The sequence below is a fragment of the Cucurbita pepo genome, chromosome 7, assembly GCF_057944985.1.
Source record: "Cucurbita pepo subsp. pepo isolate OVF chromosome 7, ASM5794498v1, whole genome shotgun sequence".
Classification (NCBI taxonomy): Eukaryota; Viridiplantae; Streptophyta; class Magnoliopsida; order Cucurbitales; family Cucurbitaceae; genus Cucurbita; species Cucurbita pepo.
The window spans coordinates 8,907,539-8,923,104 of record NC_141804.1 but is presented as its reverse complement, the minus strand read 5'-3'; the positions used below and the strand labels follow the sequence as shown (position 1 = coordinate 8,923,104).

The following is a 15,566-nucleotide window of genomic DNA, read 5'->3' as shown; positions in this document are numbered from 1 at the left end:
AGGGAAGCTCGAAAAGAAAATCTCAAAGAAGACAATATCTACTAGCAGTGGACTTGGGCTATTACAAATAGTATTAGAGCCAGACACCGAGCAATGTGCCAACGAAGACACTAAGCCTTGAAGGGGAGTGGACACTGAACAGTGTCATAGCTTTGTTGGCCAAAGAAAACAATATCTACTATCAGTGGACTTGGGTTTAGGGTTGAAGGAGAGTGGACATATCTACTAGCATTGTGCCAGCGAAGACACTAAGCCTGGGCTGGCTATTACAAATGGTATTAAAGCCAGACACCGGGCAGTGTGCCAGCGAAGACACTAAGCCTTGAAAGAGAGTGGACACCGAACGGTGTCATAGCTTTGCTGGCCAAAGTAAACAATATCTACTAACAATGAGCTTGAGCTGTTACAACTATTTTCCCGATATTTCTCTTTCTACTCCTAAATATTATCGGGATATTATTTCACGTGTTAAAGATTTTAGGGTATGAATTAATCCATAAAGTCTAGCCAAATTTCAGACCAAACATTATCCTATAAGGTTTCATATATGATAATAATATACATTCATATATATATATATATAGGCCAACAAAACAACAGGAATGCTACTTTTCATATTGATCCAACTTTAAAGAAGGAAGCTCAAGCAATTCAAGAGAACTTATCTCCATCTCCTTTGCTAGAGCTCTTTTCACTTTCTTTGCTGGTCGAACGACGTGATTGTTAACCGGTGCAGCTGACAGTAGCTCCGGGAGCCCAGGTTTTCCGAGCTGTAATGCAGTAGAACCGTCCGGGGGAGCGCACGATATTGGATTCACTGCTCAAACCCGAAAATATGCTATTATAGCTTCGTATCGTTTAACATGTCATGCAGGGTCTAAAGGAGCAAACAGAAAACGAGTACCTCCGCCCGATTCGAGCTTGGAACCGTCACATGATGCATTGATATGGGCACGACGCTTCCTCACGTAATTTTCCTGCAGAGGCTTCGGGATTTGAAACGAAAATCGTCTCATCGATATACCTTCTGTTTGGTACTCTGGATGTTCACTCAAGTATCTATGGAACAAGATGAACAGACATGGCCACAGATTGTTCACAAAAAGTCAATCAAGCAAAGATAATAAACATTAAGACAACAAAATCTGAAGCATGATATACAACGACCTACTTCTGGATATCGACCATCGAACGAAGTTTCTTGCCTGACGGTGCAATATAATACCTGATAACAATGAAAATGTTTTGTTGGTGCACGAATCTCTTAGGTAGAGAACTAAATGCTCGAAATTTACATGGCTTGGACCGAATAGCGACTATCTATCTAAGTTTTAACAGTAAGAACAAAGAGTGCAAGAGAATAAGAAATAATGTAACAATGAGAAGAAAAACGACTCGGTCTCTTTACGAACGAATCAAATCGAATCGAATCGTTGACCTCTATGATAACAGCAATGGAAATGTAAATAACTTTGGAATGGTGATAATGGTGATTTGTGGCAAAATGAAGGCAGGAAAGGAAAAATGATTGTATATAGATGTCTAATCATATGACTTTTACTAAGAAAGCGTAAGCGCCACCCTAAGGCCCGGACTTTGGGGACATCGGGGATTTTCTCTATTAAGCTCACTCGAAGATTTGAACATGTGACCTCGGGGTTGAGGTACGTGTTACTTAGAGACCATGAACATAGCCATGGGGCCATCCCTGGGAGCTACTTTTAGTATAATTATAACGACTCAAGCCCACCGCTAGCAGATATTGCTAGGGAGAGGTTTTCACACCCTTATAGAAAATGTTTCGTTCTCCTCCCCACCGATGTGGGATCTCACAATCCACCCCCCTTCGAGGCCCGCGTCCTTGCTAACACAACCGTCTCATGTCCCCCCCCCCCCCCCCCTTTCGGGGCCCCGCGTCCTTGTTAGCACACTGTCTCGTGTCCCCCCCTTCGGGGTTCAACATCCTTGCACATCGCCAGGTGTCTAGCTTTGATACCATTTATAACAGCCCAAGCCCACGGCTAGCAGATATTGTCCTCTTTGAACTTTCCCTTTCGGGATTCCCCTCAAAGTTTTTAAAACGCTTCTGCTAGGGAGAGGTTTCCACACCCTTATAAAGGGTGTTTCGTTCTCCTCTCCAACGTATGTGGGATCTCACAATCCACCCCCTTTAGGGCCCAATATCCTCACTGGCACTCGTTCCATTCTCCAATCAATGTGGGACCCCCAAATCCACCCATTTTCAAGGCCCAGCATCCTCGCTGGCACTCGTTCCATTTTCCAATCGATGTGGGACCTCCCCAATCCATCCCCCTTCGAGGCCCAGCATCCTTGTTGGCACACCGCCTCGTGTCCACCCCCTTTCAAGGCTCAGCCTCTTCGCCGGCACATCGCCAGGTGTTTGCCTCTGATACCATTTGTAACAGCCCAAGCTCACCGCTAGCAGATATTGTCCTCTTTCAGCATTCCCTTTCAAGCTTCCCCTCAAGGTTTTTAAAACGCGTCTATTAGGGAGAGGTTTCCACACCCTTATAAAGAATGCTTCGTTCTCCTCCCTACCCGATGTTAGATCTCACAATAATTCAAAAAAAAAAAAAAGAAAAAAAACCCCGTAAAATCTAAGAATATGAATTTCAGAGACGACGAGAGTGATGACAGCAGTCCAAATCTAACTAACGACACAAATAGGTAACAAAACACACAAAAAGCAGTGATAATACAGAGTTTAAAGTACATACACATCAGCAAACTTGGTGCTTCCTTCACCTCTTATGTGTAATTGCCTTTGCCAGCCAAGAGGGGGCCGTGCTATATTAGGCTTGTCAATCGCCCAAAGCCTACTTCCATCTTGAGTAATGTCAGCAGGATCATCACAAGAGATATCAGGCCGCCACTCACGAGCATTTTCACAGTAAAAAGGTTGTTCCAACAGATGTTCACGTATTTCCTCATACTTTTCCTTTGTTGGAATGAGCCTCCATTTAAAACAGCCAGCACACTGGATAGTAAAGGCCCCTACTGAGAGCATAACTCTGGAAGATTTGGGAGTGAGGTGTCCAAGTAATGATGGACGTCGGTGCTCAATAGGTGGCGATACGGGTTCGTTTGCACCTCCATCACCTGCAGGAGGGTTGTATAGTATCAGTTCACGAGACGCGTTGTCATTACATTGAGATTGGTCATTCTTGTTCCTTGTCTTGCGTAACTCATTCTCGGATGAAGACGATGACAAAGACGATGAAGACGACGAAACGGCTACAACATCTCGGCGTGGAGTTCCTTTGTTGTTTGAGAAACTTGCATCGTTCAAGTCATTTTCTTCACCACCAACCATATTGGTAATTTATCAGCACTGAAACCACATCATTCCATGATCCAAAATCCTGCTGAAGACTGAGAAACATAATCTTAGTTTACAATCTTTTTAAGAGATTACAAAAAGAAACATTTATTGGATTTGATCAAAGAAAATGAGTACTAAGAGGGTGAATAAACCTTAGTTCGATTGTTCCGTAGAAACGTAATCCCAACTTCGAACGTTTAAGAATAAGAGAAACACGTATTTACAAGTCAAAACTCGAAACAATGACAGAAATATTCTGCTCATCCAAGAAAGACGAAGTTTACAACTATTCTCAAGACACAACATCGTGGAAATTATAAATCGGATAAAATATATTTTGTTGAGAAAATAACATAAAAGTTTACTATGTCTTGAGCAACTCGCCGCTAGTAGATATTGTCTTCTTTGAGCTTTCCCTTTCGAGTTTTCCCTCAAGATTTTTAAAACGCGTTTGCTAAGGAGAGGTTTCCACACCCTTATAAAGGGTGTTCCGTTCTCTTCCCCAATTGATGTGGGATTTCACAATCTACCCCCTTCAAGGCCAACGTCCTTGCTAGCACATCGCCTCATGTCCACCCTTCTTCAGGGCTTAGCCTCCTCGCTGACACATCGCCTCATGTCCACCCCCTTCGAAGCTCAGCCTCCTCGCTTGTTAGAGAGAGGTTTCCACACCCTTATAAAGGGTGTTTCGTTCTCTTCCCCAACTGATGTGGGATCTCACAACCTACCCCCTTCGGGGCCCAGCGTCCTTGCTAGCACATCATCTCATGTCCACCCTTCTTCGGAGCTCAGCCTCCTTGCTGACACATCGTCTCATATCCACCACATTTGAGGCTCAACCTCCTCGCTTGCTAGGGAGAGGTTTCCACACCATTATAAAGGGTGCTTCATTCTCTTCCCCAACCGATGTGGGATCTACAATCCACCCCGTTCAGGGCCCAGTACCTTGCTGGCACATCGTCTCATGTCCAGCCCCTTCGGGGCTCAACCTCCTCGCTGACACATCGCCTCATGTCCACCTCCTTCGGTGCTCAGCCTCCTCGCAGGCACATCGCCCATTGTCTGGCTCTAATACCATGTAAGAGCCCAAGCCCACCGCAAGCAGATATTGTCCTCTTCGGACTATCCCTTACAAGCTTCCCCTCAAGGTTTCTAAAACGCGTCTACTAGGGAGAGGTTTCCACACCCTTATAAAGAGTATTTCGTTCTCCTCTCCAACCAATGTGCGATCTTACTGTTGTTGCTTCTATTCTTACACTTCTCTCAATGAAAACGTAGGGTTTCATCAAAGAAAAACACAATGATCATGCACGAGATCACAAGCAACCAAAGATTCTGCATGTCCTTGCCATAAACAAATACTCCATATAGCAATACTCTCTCCATGAACACAGAAAAAAGAGATCATCGAGCACAACAACGAACAAAACTCAAACCCCAATACAGAAAGCCAACAAAATCATCCAGAAACATAAAATCCCACAACGAAAAACAGAACCAAACAGCAAGATCAACCTCCATGGAAGAGGAAAACACAAACCCATTATTTCCCTCCAGCTTCATAATCAAGAATCACAAAAGATTTACACTCCACTCACCTAAGATCATTGTGTTCTTATCTCGATCGAAACCCATACCACAAACCCAGTTCCACAATCGACCCTAAATATCATCCAATCCATCAAAACCTTCAAACCCACAAATCATTCACAAATTGACTAAAAAAACCCACCAAACAAACAGCCGATACGATAATAGAAACACAATCAAACAACAGAAAAAACAGAGGAGAAAGAGATATTACATGGATTATAATCAGAGGCGACGAAGAGAACAGAGATGAAGTACAATGATTTGGAGGAAATGGGGAAGAATGGAAGAAAATCGAAGAGGGTGTGGGAGTTTTGATGTTGAAATGAAGGTAAGGCCTCGGGAAGAGAGAAAAGAAAAAGAGTGGAAAGAATTTGGAGATGGACGTTGAGGAGAAGGAGAAGGAGAAAGAGGGATGATTCGTTGATGGAATCTGGAAATGGGAATGGTCCAAAACAACATAAAAACAATACAATATTTTTAATTATTTGGATTATTGTCGTTTAATTGTTTATGGTTTGGATATTAGGTGATGATTTAGCCATTTTAATTTAAAATGATTTGTGGTGTCTAATTTACTTAGGCATGTTTGAATGGACTAGTTTCGACTATTCTACCTCCCTCTCGAGGCACCTTTTGAACTAGCGTTGAAGTTTGTAAAACGATTCTAAATAGTATGTAACTTAACCTTAACGTGATGATTTGATTGTTATCTAACTTCAAATATGAGATAGTTACAGTGAGATCTCACATCGGTTGGAGATGGAAACGAAGCATTGTTTATAAGGGTGTAGTAAACGTTTTTAAAATTGTGAGGCTGACGGCTATACGTAACGGGCCAAAACAGACAAGTGGGCTTGGGCTGTTACAAATGGTATAAGAGTCAAGACATCGGATGGTGTGTCAGCATGAACATTGGGCCTCCAAAAAGAGTGGATTGTTCACATTTCTTATAAGGGTGTGGAAAGCTCTCCTTAGTAGACACGTTTTAAAACTATGAGGCCGATGGCGATACGTAACGGGCCTAAACAGACAATATGTGCTAATGGTGGGCTTAGACTGTTACAAATGATATCAGAACTAGACACCAGATGATGTGTCAGTGTGAACATTGGGCCTCTAAGAAGAGTGGATTGTTCACATTCCTTACAAGGGTGTGGAAAGCTCTCCTTAGTAGACACGTTTTAAAATTGTGAAGCTAACGACGATACGTAACGGGCCAAAACAGACAATATTTGCTAATTGTGGGTTTGGGCTGTTACAAATGGTATCAGAGCAAGACACTGGACGGTGTGTCAGCATGAACATTGGGCCTCCAAGAATAGTGGATTGTTCACATTCCTTATAAGGGGGTGGAAAGTTCTCATTAGTAGACACACTTTAAAATTGTGAGGCGCGACGATATGTAACGGGCCAAAACAGACAATATGTGTTAATAGTGGACTTGGACTATTACAAATGGTATCAGAGCCCGACACTGGACGATGTGTCAGCGTGAACATTGGGCCTCCAAGAAGAGTGGATTGTTCGCATTCCTTATAAGCGTGTGGAAAGCTCTCCTTAGTAGACACGTTTTAAAACCGTGAGGCTGTTGGCGATACATAACGAGTTAATGTTGAGTAATTTTTTGGAGACTTAGGAGGATTCCTTGTTGTCTAATGTGTGAGTTAAAAACGTAAAGCTATTGCCACACCTCTACTTTAATATAATCATAGTCGAGTAATTGCTTTAGTATTTCGCATGTTTATCTTTGAATTTATATTCTTACCGAAGCATGATTAGTTTAACTACCGAAGTTTGAAACTAAAGGGTCGAGTCTAAGCTCTAATATAATCACGATATAAGTAAGATTGATGTTCAAATTTAATCGAAAACTGTTTTTCATATAAACCGTATGGTTCAATTTTGTTGGAGTTAAAACCTATGACACCCGAGTAAAAAAGAGGTATATAAATAAACCGAAACCACATTTAAATAAAAACGATCCTGAAGATATGATGACTAAGAAACACGTAAAAGAATTGAAAGTCACTACTTATACCAACAAGGTACACATTTCTTCGATGGCCTAAACATAAAAACTTCATGGTTAGGCGTTCTTATGTTTAAGCGTGCTATGCTTGACGCAATTCTATATTGGGTGATCTCATACGAATTTTCCTAGGATGAACGTGTGTGAGAGTATCCAAATCCTGGACATAAGCCGTTACAAAACCCTTAAGATCTTTCTTACGTGCAACACGAGTCATTTCGGTGGATATTAGGTCAACCATGCATTCAAAATATCGAATCTAAACCTTATTCGTGGAGCTAATATCACACATTTATTCTAAAATTAGTCATAAATAATATCAAAATTGCTGCTTGATCAGACTGCAGCCTTCACCAAGTGGAACAAAAGAATGTTGCTATACCTGAACTAGCTCGACTTAGATTTTTTCGACCAAGAGATCAGAGAGGCATAGATAAGTTCATTCCATGCGTCGGGAACTCCGGGGAGACACCAATGGCTGCAGTCCTGCCGTCTCTTTGAAACCTTCTTCGTAGCGGTCCGATTCTTACCATAGATCGATGGATGAGCGTCCTTACGAAAATTGGTTAGCCTCGTAACGTTCAAAAGTATGACGGGTACCTTCATTCGCTTGATCGTTTCCTCGACTATCTTCATTTTCAAAGGATAGTTGTTGAGGATGGCACCAGTTAAGACTGGCTCAGTTTCACCATTGCATGATCCTCCTGAATCCCAATCTCCACCTCTGTTATGAAGAGTTCATCATTTCATCAGATATCTATGGCTATCCAAAGCTGTTTTCAACAAAAGAGGAACAAAATTTTCACCTGAAATGAGCTGAAGAATATCCTCTATAGAAGACCAATTGCTTGGCTGGATTTATATTACGATCGATCCAGTTTCCCCACGTCTTGAGCGCTCGTCTGTACGCCTCGACAGCATCGAACTTTGGGTAAAGAACGTTACCTTCTTTATAATAGTTTATCCTGTATCATTAAATTGTATTAGTATGAGTAAGCTACACTAAAGAAGAAGTTTATTTTTTATCGAGGTGCGAAGAAAAGGGAGTACTACGAGCCCTCTGCCCCACGCATCTAGCTTACTCACGTGTTACTGGTTCCACCGACTAGAAAGAGTGAAAAAGTCAATATTAGAGGTGTGCTTGCAGTGGGGTGTGTTGTCCCTATTGGGTTGGGCCCTTCCCCATAAGGCCCCAGCATCGGGGCATAAGCTCCCTCTTGCTACCCATATGTGATGTGATGTCCCACATTGGTTGGGGAGGAGAACAAAACACCCTTTATAAGGGTGTGGAAACCTTTCCCTAGCATACGCGTTTTAAAGCCTTGAAAGAAAGCCCGAAAGGAAAAGCCCAACGAGGACAATATCTGCTAGCGGTGGGTCTGGGTCGTTACAAATGGTATCAGAGCCAGACACCGGACGATGTGCCAGCCTTCTCACTGTTCCCCGAAGGGGATAGACACGAGACGGTGTGTCAGTAAGAATGCGGGGCCCCAAAGGGGGGTGGATTTGGTGGCGGTCCTATATCGATTGGAGAAAGCTCACTAGGATCACTCCCACACAGTAGGGGTAGATATCTATAAATCGAAATAAGAAATGTTTGGAGCTCTCTCTTTTTACTGATTTAGTTCAATGTGAGGTGGGAAATGGTAAGGAAAAGCATTTCTCTGGAGATAGGTAGGTGGGGGATTGCCTGTTTGCTATATGCCTCCTTGTTTATAACACTTGTCTTCTATGAGAAATCGTCTCGTGGCTGGTTGATGTCATGTCTTTTTCTCGGAGATATTTTCTTTTTCATTCAAGTTCCGTCATGCATTATTCGATAGGGAGACGACGGATGTTTTGTGTAATAACCCAAGCCCACCGCTAGCAAATATTGTCCTATTTTGGCTTTTCCTTCTGGGCTTCCCCTTAAGATTTTAAAATGCGCCCACTAAATTCCACACTCTTATAAGGAATGTTTCGTTCCCCTCTTCAATCAATGTGGGATCTCACAATCCATCCCCCTTGGGGGCTAGCATCCTCGCTGGTACACCGCCCAACGTCTGCCTCTAATACCATTTGTAACAGCCCAAGCACACCGCTAACTGATATAGTCTGTTTTGGCCCGTTACGTATCGTCATCAGCCTCACAGTTTTTAAAACGCGTCTACTATGGAGAGGGTCTAACCCTAATCCGATCAATGCCTCGCACCGTACGGTGATTGACTCTGATACCATATGTAACCGCCCAAGCCTATCGCTAGTATATATATTGTCCTCTCTGGGCTTTCCCTCCATAGCTTCCCCTCAAGATTTTAAAACACGTCCACTAGAGAGAGGTTTCCACACCCTTATAAGGAATGCTTCGTTCCCTTCCCCAACCGATGTGGGATCTCATAATCCACCCTCCCTTGGGAACCCAACGTCCTCGTTGACACACCGCCCAATGTCTGGCTCTGATACCATTTGTAACAGCCCAAGTCTACCACTAACAGATATAGTCCATTTTAGCTCATTACGTATCATTGTCAGCCTCACGATTTTTAAACGCGTCTACTATAGAGAGGGTCTAACCCTACTCCCACCAGTGCCTCGCACCATCCAGTAACTAGCTCTGATACCATTTGTAATAGCCCAAGTCCACTGTTAGCAAATATCGTCCTCTTTGGGATTTCTCTCCCGGACTTCCCCTCAAGATTCTAAAACGCATCCACTAGGGAGAGGTTTCCACACCTTATAAGGAATGTTTCGTTCCCCTCTCCAACCAATATAGAATCTCACATTTCGTCTCTCTTTTCTTCGATTTAAGAGTTTCAGTTTGGGTCGGGGAGGAGGGATTTTTGTTTATCAGTTCGTTCGCCACAGAATCCAACGATAATTTAAGGTAAAATCCAACAGAATTCAAGATAAATGCTTACCCTCGAGCAGTCTTTCCATGAGTCCACCAATGAGCAGTATTGAACACAAGAATATCAGCTCGCTTCCAGCGCCCAGAAGTTTTATCGATTCGATCAATCGATAGAGTTGGGTTCGAGTTTCCTTGAGCATTTATACGAATTCCTTCCCTCACAAGAAAATGTGATCTCACAAACTCCACAGTACAGCCATAATCCTGCCAGACGTTTCCTAACTTAGCCATTTACTTAACAGAAGCAGCAAAGACTTAAATGAACTTGATTACCTTAAATTTGAAGACAAAGTAACCCCTTCCCTTAGATATTTTGTAGCCATGGGTCTCAAACATTCTCTTCTTATCTCGAAGCCCTTCTCTAAGGAGACAAAGGATCGACTCGAACTGGTTTCGGTTCATAGAATCTCCGACGAGCATCAATCGTTTCCCTTTCAGTCTCACCAAAAAGTCTGTGGCATTAAATCTGAGCTACATGTGAAAACATGATACTTCTGTTAGTAGACATGTAAAATCTACACTACTGTCAATACTCAATGGCTCGTTTTTGTTTTGCAATAAGGAACAAAACTTCAGACAAACAAACATAGATACAAAATCAGTGGAGGGAAGTAAGTGTAAGCTCAAGCTCACTGCTAGTAAATATTGTCCGCTTCGGTTCGTTACGTATTGCCGTCAGCCTCATGGTTTTAAAACATGCTAGGGAGAGGTTTCCACACCCTTATAAGGAAGGTTTTGTTCCCCTCTTCAACCAATGTGGGTTCTCACAATCCACTCCCCTTCGAGGCCCAACGTCCTCATTGGCACGCCGTTCTTATAAGGAATGTTTCGTTCTCCTCTCCAACCAATGTGGGATCTCACAATTCACTCCCCTGCCCAACATCCTCGCTGGCACACCATTCGGTGCCAACCCTGATACCATTTGTAACAGTCCAAATCCACCACTAGCAAATATTGTCCGCTTTGACCCGTTACATATTGTTGTCAACTTCAGGGTTTAAAATGCGTCTACTAGGAAGAGGTTTCCACATCCTTATAAGGAATGCTTCGTTCCCCTCTCCAACCAATGTGAGATTTCACAATCCACCCCTCTTGAGGGCCTAGTGCCCTCACTATTACACTGTTTGGTTTCTGGCTTTGATACCATTTGTAACAACAGCCCAAGCCCACCGCTAGCAAATATTGTCCTCTTTGACCCGTTAAGTATCGTCGTCAGTCTCACGGTTTTAAAACGCGTCTACTAGGGAGAGATTTCCACACCTTTATAAGGAATATTTCGGTTTCCACACCCTTATAAGAAATGTTTCGTTCCTCTCCCCAACTGATGTGGGATCTCACAGTAAGTCATCTAACAACCTAAGGCATATGAAATCTCTCACGCGCACACACACAATGAATAACAAGATCCCACAATTCTCAAGAGATAAAGGAACGCCCTTCAGAGCTCAGCCTTCTCATTGACACATCGCCCAATGTCTAGCTGTGATATCAACTGTCACAACCCCAAACTCACCACTAGCGGATATTGTCCTCTTTGGACTTTCCCTTTCGAGCTTCCCCTCAAGGTTTTAAAACGCGTCCACTAGGGAGAAGTTTCCACACCCTTATAAGAAATGTTTCGTTTCCCTCTCCAACTGATGTGGGGTCTCACAATCCACCCCCTTGGGGGCCCTGCGTCCTCACTGGCACACCCCACGATGTCTAGTTCTGATACCATTTGTAACAGCCCAAACCCTGCTAGTAGATATTGTCCGCTTTGACCTGTTACATATCACCATCAACCTCAACCTCACAGTTTTAAAATGTGTCTGCTAGGGAGAGGTTTTCACACCCTTATAATGAATGCTTCGTTCCCCTCCCAACCGATGTGAGATCTCACATACCATACCCACGAAGTTTATACCTCCACAAACTCATGATCAAGCTACAGTTCTAACGGAAAACACCTTCCCTCAATCATTCTCATGAGACAATCGTTTGATTCTACTTGATTCAACATGTAAGATAATTCGAAAGATACTAAATCTTAGGCTACCACGACTTGAATCATCCTCTCTAAACCTTTTATTATTCATATAGATACATGCAAATCCAATAGAATGAGATAAAGAAGCCAATGGATTCATCAACAATAGATATACATACCTGGGAAGATCACAGCCATAAGGCTTCCATCGCCATTTGGTATACTCAGAATCAGCCCTCCCATTGTTCCCACAATCATAAGCCTCATCAACATAAGGGCAAGAACCCACTCTATAAACTGGATGATGCTTCTCATCTTTAACCCAGCTCCCCATGTAAAGATCACAATGCTTCAATCCATCCCTTAACAAATCAGCACCATTACGAGCCGCCAAAGAACCAGTAGCAGCTTTACCTTTAGCCACCGACCCATTTTTGCCATTAGAAACCTCTGTTTCTTGGACAGATGGGCTCGTTAAGGGCTCAATAACAGAGGAATCGGACCCAGAATCGGGAAAAGGGATCTGGGGTTCGGGCATTGAAGGAGGAGGAATGATCGGAGGAATGATCGGAGGAGGAGGAGAGAGAGGGACGGTGAATGGGGATTGGGAAGAGAGATCTTGGTAGATAGAGAGGGAAACATCTGTTTTTCGTCTGGAGAAGATGAAGAAACAGAGGAAGAGGAGGACGGAAATGGAGGCGAAGGCGAAACGATAGATGGGTAGAGAGAAAAACGCCATTAGAGGAGGAAGAAAGGTTTCAATGAAGAACAACAGCCTTTGAATTTGGAGAAACCCGCGAATGTTTGTCTTGTATTCATGGCGTTGATCCGATGAACATTGGAAATTTGAATCCAAAATCTTCTTCGATCAACATTGTTTTTAATCGTTCTGTGATTTGAAGATAAACGATTTGGATACGTTTAGTTATAAACAAAGGAAGAAGTGGAGTTGGTTTAGAAGCATAACAATAAAGAATTCTTATTTTAACGCTCATGTAACAAGAGATTAGCTCACACCATTTCTACTTCCTCTTTTTCAAGTTTTTTTTTTTTTTTTTTTTTTTTTTTTTTACAACATAAAGTTTTAAGGTATTATGTTTTGTTGTGTCTTAGCTTAATATGTCTAGGCTTATGTCTAAGTTTAATAGGCTCGAGTTTAGTAGAGACATGGTCGAAGATAAGGATTGTAATACTTATATATTACCACATCAAGCCTAAGTTTAATAGGCTCGAGTTTAGTAGAGACATGGTCGAAGATAAGGATTGTAATACTTATATATTACCACATCTAAGGTTTTGAGGTAATATTTAAGGTAAAATAAATTGAATTTTTTTTTTTTTTTTTTTTGGAAAATTATATTATAATATTAAATTTTGATTTTTTTTTAGAATGGTATACACTTGAACACAATTCTCTATGGAAACACTCGCACACTCTATTAAGACGAATCAAGAAGAGATTTACAAGACCAATTGAGAAGAAATTTACAAAACACTCATATAAATGAGATTTCTTGGAAGGATGAATAAGTAGTGTGGATGATATTTATTTATTAAGACCAATCGAGAAGAGATTTACAAGACCAAATCGAGAAGAAATTTACAAAACAGTTTATAAACTAATACTGGGATTTCTTGTAATGATGAACTAAGTAGGGTGAGGAGTATTTATTTATTAAGACCAAATCGAGAAGAAATTTACAAAACACTCTCCTAAACTACTACTGAGATTTCTTGAAATGATGACTAAGTAGGGTGGAGAGTATTTATTTATTAAGACCAATCGATGAGAGATTTGCAAGACCAAATCGAGAAGAAATTTACAAAACACTCTTATAAACTTGATATGAACCAAAAAACATCAATCATACAATATACTTCAATGAAGATGTGAAGAAAATGTCGTCAAAATTATCAAAACGACAATACTGACATTACTGATGCATGATTGAGAGAAGCACAACAACGAACCATGGAAAGACTAATTCGAGGAATAGAAGAGTTGACTAATCGAATAGGAAGATTGGAGATTCAAAATCAAGCTCGACAGAGGATTCCACTACCTACGCCCTCAACCGATACATATGAGGGCGACAATTCTGATCACCACGAGGATAATCCACATGTGGTTGGTCATGGCTTGATGCGAGGGAGAGACCATGGAAGAAGGTATCATAATTTACAACAACGAGTTCCTTATGATGATAGAATTGATCGTAACGTGGGGAGCATCAAATTAAAACTTCCCAAGTTTTATGGCGAAACCGATCTAGAGGAGTACCTTGAATGGGAGAAAATGGTGGCGTCGATCTTCCACTGTCATAATTTTAGTGATGAAAAGGAGGTACTGTTATGCATTGCTTAATTCAAATAATATGCTCAAATTTGGTGGGGTAACGATGAAGGGTACTTATGCATGGAGTCAATCTATTCCTAAAATTTCTGAATGTTTTTTCTTAAAATACCTCCATCATTTTTCTAAATTTATTTCTAAAATTTCTAAATCATTTTCCTAAATTTGTTTCTAAAATTTTAAATCATTTTCTTAACATAAATATAGTTACTCGTACAATTGGTTGACTTAATCTATTGGGCGAGTGATGATATTTTGATGTAAAACAACTTTATATTATAATTTTAATTTTGTTGGTTAACATTGTATTAGATTTTTATTTACATTTTTTTTAGAAAAATTATAATGTAAAATGGAAAAGTTTATTTGGAAGAATAAGTTTTTAATAAAATAAAAATATGGAGAAAAAAAATTCTTGAGACGAAACTTAATCCTGTGCATTCTTCGTGACAATCTCCACCTCGATCCCTACAAAAATAAATGAAATTTTTGTGTGGAGATGAGCATGAAAAGGTGACGGGGACGGGGACGGGGACGTGGACAGAGACGAGGAAGGGGAAGGGGAAGGCTTCCCTGACCTGCCGGGCCCCGTAGACATATCTAGACTTGAAAATTACTTCATCAACCTCCTATGCAAAGTTTAAATGATTACTCCACTCTAAATTACAAGGGTTAAGTACACATTATTTCACTAATTATTTTGATTTCTAATAGCCGGATTGTTAGGACAAAACTCAAACGTGTGTCATTCCTCGCATTTCCCGAACACATAATGTTGAAGTAGAATCGTAACACGTAACATTCTAAGCAACTCGAGAAATTGTTGCCTAATTGAGTAAAAACCTTCTTCTTCCTATTCTGTAAATATGATCGTGTTACGTGTTATAGCTCATTTGGTTATGAGTTATTGTAAAATTAGCATATTTTAAAAATCTTGAAGATGATATCGGTAGATTGTGTTACACTGTTTAAAAAACTTGACTTGTATATCTACCGTGACAAATCACTTAATAGTTATGTAGCTTTGGATGAGAACCATGTCATAATTAGGTTTTAACTTCAGTTGATTGCCAATTACTCGTGACGTTTGACTTTACTGAATCAACCTTAAGAGTTGGGTCCATTAATGCATTGATTCATTCACCGTCTTGAAGTGGTCCATCATGAAGATTATACGTTAAATAATCTCAATATTAGCAGAGAGAACCTTACTAGTTGGGTCCATTAATGCATTGATTCAAGATTACACGTTAAGATAATATCAAATATTAACACAGAGAACCTTAACAGCTGGGTCCATTAATGCATTGATTCATTTATACCGCTTTGAAGTGGTCCATCATGAAAATTACACGTCAAGATAATCTCAAATATTAACACAGAGAACTACTCTTA

At 41.1% G+C, this 15,566-nt stretch overlaps 2 protein-coding genes across 5 annotated transcripts; both read right to left on the bottom strand.

Moving 5' to 3' along the window:
• Nucleotides 1–485: 485 nt before the first annotated feature.
• On the bottom strand, nt 486–5,381 carry LOC111799300 (methyl-CpG-binding domain-containing protein 2). Of its 4 annotated transcripts, none has more exons than XM_023682805.2 (6): nt 5,148–5,380; nt 4,942–5,005; nt 2,739–3,393; nt 1,172–1,225; nt 905–1,059; nt 486–817 (listed from the first exon to the last, which is right to left on the bottom strand). In XM_023682805.2, exons 3-6 carry the CDS (start codon nt 3,332–3,334, stop codon nt 606–608), a joined length of 1,017 nt encoding a protein of 338 aa, XP_023538573.1. In that variant the 5' UTR covers nt 3,335–3,393; nt 4,942–5,005; nt 5,148–5,380; the 3' UTR covers nt 486–605. The 4 variants fall into 4 exon arrangements, with proteins under 4 accessions (XP_023538573.1, XP_023538574.1, XP_023538572.1 ...); XM_023682806.2 differs by lacking the exon at nt 4,942–5,005 and adding an exon at nt 3,496–3,530; XM_023682804.2 differs by lacking the exon at nt 4,942–5,005.
• Nucleotides 5,382–7,187: 1,806 nt separating this feature from the next.
• On the bottom strand, nt 7,188–12,768 carry LOC111798955 (protein trichome birefringence-like 5). The gene is made up of 5 exons (XM_023682312.2): nt 11,998–12,768; nt 10,126–10,318; nt 9,863–10,056; nt 7,772–7,930; nt 7,188–7,689 (listed from the first exon to the last, which is right to left on the bottom strand). Exons 1-5 carry the CDS (start codon nt 12,555–12,557, stop codon nt 7,353–7,355), a joined length of 1,443 nt encoding a protein of 480 aa, XP_023538080.1. The 5' UTR covers nt 12,558–12,768; the 3' UTR covers nt 7,188–7,352.
• Between the last annotated feature and the right edge of the window lie 2,798 nt (nt 12,769–15,566).

Excerpts from the sequence above, each read along its gene's own strand:
- LOC111799300 (XM_023682805.2), bottom strand. The coding sequence starts at position 3,334 with ATGGTTGGTGGTGAAGAAAATGACTTGAACGATGCAAGTTTCTCAAAC. Across the intron at positions 1,060-1,171 it reads TCGATGGTCGATATCCAGAA|ATACTTGAGTGAACATCCAG; the intron begins GTAGGTCGTTGT and ends CTTGTTCCATAG. Across the intron at positions 818-904 it reads CAAGCTCGAATCGGGCGGAG|TGAATCCAATATCGTGCGCT; the intron begins GTACTCGTTTTC and ends GGGTTTGAGCAG.
- LOC111798955 (XM_023682312.2), bottom strand. The coding sequence starts at position 12,557 with ATGGCGTTTTTCTCTCTACCCATCTATCGTTTCGCCTTCGCCTCCATT. Across the intron at positions 10,057-10,125 it reads ACTTTGTCTTCAAATTTAAG|GATTATGGCTGTACTGTGGA; the intron begins GTAATCAAGTTC and ends AACGTCTGGCAG. Across the intron at positions 7,690-7,771 it reads TATTCTTCAGCTCATTTCAG|AGGTGGAGATTGGGATTCAG; the intron begins GTGAAAATTTTG and ends TCTTCATAACAG.